This window comes from Schistocerca nitens, chromosome 8, assembly GCF_023898315.1.
Source record: "Schistocerca nitens isolate TAMUIC-IGC-003100 chromosome 8, iqSchNite1.1, whole genome shotgun sequence".
Classification (NCBI taxonomy): domain Eukaryota; kingdom Metazoa; phylum Arthropoda; class Insecta; order Orthoptera; family Acrididae; genus Schistocerca; species Schistocerca nitens.
Window position 1 is genome coordinate 502,304,457 of NC_064621.1, and position 7,805 is coordinate 502,312,261.

General features: G+C 40.6%; 1 protein-coding gene across 1 annotated transcript in view; it reads right to left on the bottom strand.

The window, feature by feature from the left end:
* LOC126198894 (cholinesterase 2-like) overlaps positions 1-7,401 on the bottom strand; it is a 53,175-nt gene extending 45,774 nt beyond the window's left edge. Inside the window, exons 1-2 of the mRNA XM_049935512.1 lie at positions 7,315-7,401; positions 3,613-3,747 (exon numbers count right to left, since the gene is read on the bottom strand). Of these exons, the coding sequence (XP_049791469.1) occupies positions 3,613-3,747; positions 7,315-7,401 (222 nt within the window). The remainder of the gene's footprint in view (positions 1-3,612; positions 3,748-7,314) is intronic.
* Positions 7,402-7,805: the final 404 nt, after the last annotated feature.

The following is a 7,805-nucleotide window of genomic DNA, read 5'->3' on the forward strand; positions in this document are numbered from 1 at the left end:
GTCAACGTATGACACCTAAAAAGAAGAAACCAATATTCCCCCTCCATAATAGATAAATTAACTGACCACTTACCATTACATCAGGATAACTAAAATCCACGGAAATCATTGCAATTCTGAGGAGCAGAACAGCAGACACGTTAGACTTCACTGGGTGACTTGTCGCTACAGGTTGAAAACACTGAAGCATTTCCCGCGCTGTGCCAGCAACTTATAACCTCCGAGACCTCAATGGTATCTTTGCCCGCCATGGACTCTTTGCCCAGCTCTCCCACAAGCGTGTGACTGAGTTATTCTGGTTGTTGTGACTGAATGAATGGGGGAATCATTGTGCAATGAACGATTTATCTACATGACTTTTATTTTTTCCACATTTGCTGTTGCAATGAGTTCTGGCAGACTGCCATCGTCACAAACTCTTATAAATCAACGAAAACATTTTAACAAAACGTTATATTCATTTCATTACGCCACTTACGGTTTAGAAAAAATACAACTGAACAAGTGAAACAAAATTTATCGATACAAATCCAGAGACCTAAGTGCACATCACCTCTTCCTCTGGTATGTTAATCAGTACTGTCTGCATTTCTAAAACACTCGAATAAATTCCTGTTTCTTATTAAGATAAATTTGAACTCGAAAACCCGTATGCTGACTTGCACAGTTTCTTGATCTGGCGATATTTTTGTACTAACTGAAGGCAGTGCTTGTGGGGATGCCGAAATACGATTTAAAGTTCTTTATTTTTGTTTCTTTTTTCATTTCGTTTCGCAATCATGTACGTGTGGCTTCGATATGTTGTAACTGCCGTTTGTGGAATTATTATTTTTCATTTTGTGCTGCAGTGTGTTTCGCATGACATTTTAGTACTTATGGGCAAAATATTTATATGACTATAAAACTATACATCCGTGTTAAAAATTGAAGTAGTTGTAATTTACGTAATAGTCAGCTTTGTGACATATCGATAGGTCGCTATCTGAGGTGGTTACGAAACAGTCTGGGTACTGCAGTGTTACCGGCAGTAAGCAAAGCACGGCGCAGGAATCGTAACCATGTAATCAAAAATGGTTCAAATGGCTCTGAGCACTATGGGACTTAACATCTATGGTCATCAGTCCCCTAGAACTTAGAACTACTTAAACCTAACTAACCTAAGGACATCACACAACACCCAGCCATCACGAGGCAGAGAAAATCGCTGACCCCGCCGGGAATCGAACCCGGGAACCCGGGCGTGGGAAGCGAGAACGCTACCGCACGACCACGAGCTGCGGGCACCATGTAATCAATGTCCTGTTAGTTATACACAAAACATGGAATGAAAAGGGAACGGTTACTTCAGTATGTTCTATCATAAACATATCTTTTTTGAATTATTACGTGAAATTCTATTAACAAACTGTGAGATCATACACCATTTTTAAGTGGACGGTTTACCGTGGGAACGTAAACTGTGTTGACTACGGAGTCTTTCGCGACGGAGTCCCTGCATAAAAAGTTCTCGGTTTACCTGCCGCGTCAAATCTGGATAAAATCCCGAGCTTTCGATGACTATCTCCGCCATCACGGCAAGTAAACCGAAAACTTTTTATGCAATGAACTGTGGTGTTTAAGCGTTTACTTATGATTAGCCCTCTTATTATAAGCTTCTGCTGAATTAACATAAGAAGAGCCACCTACAGCACTAAAGATGTTGTAAATAGACTTTGATCTATGCTGTTGTGAACTGTGATTAGGCGTTCACATGTGTTTCGTAGAGAGGTTTCTACTACTGTTTACAATTAAAACGCAGAATTTTTTTCTTTTTTTTCATATGAATTGTGTCGTGCGGTGCAACCAAGTCTGAATCGGACTCACGTAGACGTTTTACATGTTGGTTCCTATTACAAGACACAACTGAATTAATATGCACAGCTGTCCATACAAGCAGTAAACCAGAACAGGAATGAGCAATTGAAGTTTACCGGTGCACATGAGCCTTAGATGGTATTTTTAAACAGTTTTTAATCGCACCGAGCACACTAGTGAGAACTGTACCCTACCCCAAATTTGCAAACACTTTTTCGGCGTCTTGAAATGACAGCTTTCAAGAAGATAGCTTCGTTTACAGTACAGAGTGAAGATGTAATCACTGGATGCCGTTGGCTGAGTTATGAACACGCCACAACGACTATGACTGTTACGTGACATACATTGAAAACCACGGGTACTAAAAGATGTTCTTGCGACATGAAATTTTTATCCGTTATGGATGTAGAACACGGTGAGTGCGATAATTAATAGTTTTCAGAAATAACCGCGACCAGTCGCCTTTTGTGGTGGTTCAGTTTTCATTTCATCGTGACAGGTAGGCCAACGGCCTTATATCAGTGGTAACATCGGTTCCTGTCAGATAACCAAGTTAAGCCCTGTCGTGCTTGGCTCAGCATTTGGATGTTTAACCGTCCGGGTCTGACGAGCGTTACTGGCAAGCAGGCTGCACTCGGCCCTTGTGAAGCCAACTGAGGAGCCACTTTATTGAGAAGTAGCGACTACCGTCTCGAAAGGTAACAATGGCCGGGATAGCGATAATAATTTAATCAACACAATAGGCGACTGGTTGCAGTTACTTTTTAAAACCTCAGTTATAACATGATTGTCTCTTCTCTCTCTCTCTCTCTCTCTCTCTCTCTCTCTCTCTAACTTAATTTGTTAGGATACAAATTTTGTTCGTGCACTGTCCTTTTTCAGCAATTATATGACTTCCCATTGTTATATCCTAATTGACGTGTAGTTTGTTCTACGACCCTTTAAAGCACTTGAAACTACGCCTGTAATAAAACTATTTTTGACACTAATGGTAAATAAGAGAAATGATTACATTTAATGTCATACTTTCCTTCTTACGCCATTTTCTTCCTGAAAATTTCTTGCAGTATTAGCATAACATTCAGCTTCTTGATATCTCTGTCTTCCCTTATATGCATGTGTATACTTTCCCATGCTTCAGTGTGTGTGTATATTGAAACACGTCAAGCGTCTATAGTATCTACTCGATGATTAGTAGAATAAGCAGGGAATACTGAATCAGCCATAGAGCGCATTAATAGCTTCTTGTATGTATTACAGTACTTGTGAATTAGGATTCGTCATCATTATGACAGTTCTGTGTCATTTTGACCTGTTTTGTATTATCTGAATGACTCTTTCAACGAAATATTTACGTATTCATGATCATTTTCAGGTAGAAATTTTATTAGTTACTATTTTCATCACACGCTGTTGGAGTTAAAGAAAGGAAGAAGAAATCATCTGTGGACAGTCTTAATTCCAAATGAACATTTTTAACAGTAGGAGATATGGTTATACGTTTTAATTTAAATTCCTGAGTAGGGGAGAATCTTTGTAGAACCACTGCATGTGGCAGAATACCATATTTAATCATTCACTTCATAATCATTTGCTGCATGTCCCACTGAAGAAAGTGGATAAAAATTAGAGATTTGGAGTGATATATAAGTGACCAAAAGATAAATAATCTGGTAAGCACTGAATCCCGATAAAAGTAATTAAGCGCTATGGATCTATCCACTGATGTCCGCTACAAGCCCGCACCACGGCACTCACCTTGAAGCGGAGGTCACCAGTCGGCGGTGTGGCGTATGGGATGCCGAGGAACCGCTTGTAGGGCGTCCCGTTGAGTGAGGTCAGTACCTCACCTCGCACGACTCCATTCTCAGTTGTAGCGACCGCATACTCTAACTGCAACAAGAGTTACTATCAGCACCTTGGAACTAAAATGTATGAAGAGTAAAACAGTGGGGGCTATTAAAAAATCTGGAAGAAATATGGTGATCACACTATTCGACGCTTACGTAATAAAGCAAACAGGAAAATAATGAAACAGCCCCAAAACCAGATTGTAATTGACAGTAAACTGTTTCAGAAGCATGGAGAAGAACCTAAGATGGCAGAGAGCAGCTTCATCTGCACCTCCAACGCGAATACAGCATCACTACACTGAAATGTTACTGCATACACAGTAGAACTGCGGCACTGAGAAGCAGATGTATTATGGAAATGAACTTCCGCTACAGATTAGGTATATCACAACATAAATATATGAGTACCAATAGATCTTCTAAACAACGTAGCATGGAACACATGTCTTACATCCTGCCTATCTTGTTTTTCACGTGTTCATTTTTCTGTAGAACAATGAATCTTGTATATTTCCATGTTCGTTCTGTTCGTAAGACTCAAATTCTAGAGTTGACTAGAGCTGTATGTTTACGGCAAAAGATTGGATCCTCCACTAAATACATTTGCAATACGAACCAGAAGATGTAAAAAACCAACATCCCAGCCTTTTCTCGTGCTCCACTTACACTGAAGCGCAAAAGAAACTGGTATAGGCATGCGTATTCTAATACAGAGCTATGTAAACATGCAGAAGATGGCGCAGCGGTCGGCATCGCCTAATGACAACTAGTTCCTGGGGCAATTGTTTGATCGGCTGTTTCTGCTACAATCGCAGGTTGTCAATATTTAAGTGTGTTTGAACGTCGTGTTATAGTCAGCGTACGAGTGATGTGGCACAGCATGTCCGAGGTAGCGATGAAGTGGGGATTTTCACGAGTGTACCGTGAATATCTGGAATCCGGTAAAACATCAAATCTTCGACATCGCTGCGGCCGGGAAAATATCCTCCAATAACGGACCAACGACGACTGAAGAAAATCGTTCAACAGAAGTGCAACCCTCCCGCAAATTGCTGCAGATTTCAATGCTGGGACATCACCAAGTGTCAGCGTACGAATCATTCAACGAAACGTCATCCATATAGGCTTTCGGAGCCGAAGGCCCACTGGTGTACCTTGATGACTGCACGACACAAAGTTTTACGCCTTTGCTGGTCCCGTCAACATCACATTAGACTGTTAAATGACTGGAAACATGTTGCCTGGTCGGACGAGTCTCGTTTCAAATTGTGGTGTCACCGCCAGACACCACACTTGCTAGGTGGTAGCTTAAACCGGCCGCGGTCCATTAGTACATGTCGGACCCGCGTGTCGCCACTGTCAGGATTGCAGATCGAGCGCCACCACACGGCAGGTCTCGAGAGACTTACTAGCACTCGCCCCAGTTGTACGGACGACATTGCTAGCGACTACACGTACGAAGCCTTTCTCTCAATTGCCGAGAGACAGTTAGAATAGCCTTCAGCTAAGTCCATGGCTACGACCTAGCAAGGCGCATTAACCATATCTGGAGAGAGTCTCACTTGTATTATCAAGAGAAATGTACCACAAAGAATTAAAGTTAAGTATACGAGAAGCTCCGTTCTTTTCTTTATAGCTTTCATCACGTATCCTGTTTCAGACTTAACGCCAGTCGGCGTGTGTGTACGCGTGCCTTTCGGTTACCCGTCACTGTGGACTGGCTGCCTTGTCAGTCCACTACACAAATTATATCCATTGGATGGAAGTGTAGGGGTATGGAGACAACCTCATGAATCCATGTACCCTGCATGTCTGTATGTCTGTGATGTCTTGAAACGTGCTGTTCAGAAGAGGCAGGGAGGTGTACCACTCCCTTTGGCTCTTCAGTGTATAAATATATAAAGCGGAAACGTTGCTACCGAAAATCTCGACAAATTTTGACCGATTTGCTACAAATTTTTACACAACACTTTACTGAGCGTTCGGAACGACATAGGCTATACATTTTTGTAATATATATATATAATATATACATATGTATGTAATAATAATGGAAGCACAGTTACCAGAATCCACGTAAAGCTCTTGACCGATTTATTTCAAATTTTTACTCGATACTCTAATGAACACTCGGACGTATATATGCTATACTTTTAATATATGTAATGTAGACCTGTACATGTAATATATGAACGAAAAGCAGTTACAACAAACCTCGAAAAGTTCTTGACCGATTTATTTCAATTTTATACGCGATACTCTATCACTCGGACGGACATAGGCTAATACTCTATATATTTTTGTAATAAATTACATTTATAAGTGTATGTATAATATATAAAGGGAAAACATAGTTACCAATAATCTCAAAAAGATCTTAATGCATTTACTTCAGATTTTTACTCTATACTCTACTGAACATTCATACAGAAATGGACACAGAGAGGGCTGAGGAGGTTATGTGGAGTGGTGAGGGGAGGGAGGGCAGGAGATGTACGGAGCTACTGAACGTTCAGACAGAAAAGGATGGATAGATAGAGTGTGGGGGATTGGCGGAGGGGAAGTACGGATTTAGAGAAGGAAAGAAAAGGTGGGCAGAGAGAGGGGGGGGGGGGCAAGAAATTAAGGACGTATATGCAATTCTCATACATTTTTTAGCAATTACGAAGCATTACCGGGTTCGCTAGTAGTAAATAATTTTTAAGATATTTATTGTGACAGGCTCAGTTACAATTTGTCATGGACGATAATTACTTTCGATCACTTCTGATTAAACTAATCCAAACTAGTTACCATGTGTGACAAATTGTAACTGTGACAGAACCAATAAATTTTAAAAATTATGTAGCTGCAGCATGTCTCAAGACAATATGTAATCTATTATCAATAAATTATGTGTAAGCAGCTTAAGTTTGTTGGTTATAAAATACATTTATTAAATAACTAAGGCTGTTATGAACTGCACTAAAGATACAGAAATGTTACTATTCATCCCTAGGAGTCACAACAACAGTAGCCTTCGGAAGTCTTTTGATGATTTACACTGAACATAGATGTTTCAAAAAATTCATATAAAATGCAAATTTGGTGGACGACTACTCATGTTACGCTAATGTTATTGAGAGTGAAAAGAAGTTTTTATTCAGATTTGTTTTGTGTTACGGGGTGGACATGTGTACTAACAACATTTCATTGTTTCGACCCGTCTGTAATCATCAGAACAAGTACTTTGTTAAAAAAGTAACACGGCGCCTGGTCACCTAACGTCCATTTATGTCACTTAATGTATAGTTATTGCTTCTGATGATGCCTCACAAGAATCGAAACTGGTAAACTGTTCGAAGTCCATCCAATGCGAACAAGACAGTTGGGAACAAGAAAGTATTCTTCAAAATATATCGCGTACTTCAATTTGACTAGTCAAATTTCTTTGACTCTAAACAGGTCTCTTTGCGACAAAGGAGCACTATACCAAAGGTATGTGGATGTTGGTTGCATGAAAACAGATGTAGATATAAATATTTAATTAGAAAAAGCTACCAAAAACAGAGAGCAGGTCCCAGACAGGCTAAAGTACAGAGTGAAGAGCACGCACTGCGGCCTGTACCTGCCGGGTCTGGGTCCGGATCACTGAGGCCGAAACGGCACTCGCAGACACGACGACGGCCAGCACTAGCAGCGAGGTTGGACGCATCTTCACCACTGAGCCGGGACGGGGCGCTGCTGCCTGTATATATACGTAAATGGAACCTGCACAGTGTCTGATTAGAGGCACACAAATTGCGACATCACATGAATGACCATAGCGTGTCCGTCGTCTTGATAAAGACCCCGCATATGCGTGTTTCTGAGTATATGATTTCCAATGAAACTGATAATTCTGAAAATAAAAAACAGCCTCTGTTGCAAGTGCTTTATTAAAAACGACGCTTTTCACGCGGTTAGTGAATCTCCAGATTATCTGTAATTATTAATAACGATCTAGTTACAAAACAGTTTATTTCCGAACCTGTCTGGCACCTATCAATAATATAGATAAGCTGAAAGTGAGAGAAGTAAAGTGATTCGCTCGTCTTGAACAGCGGATACCGCATTAGT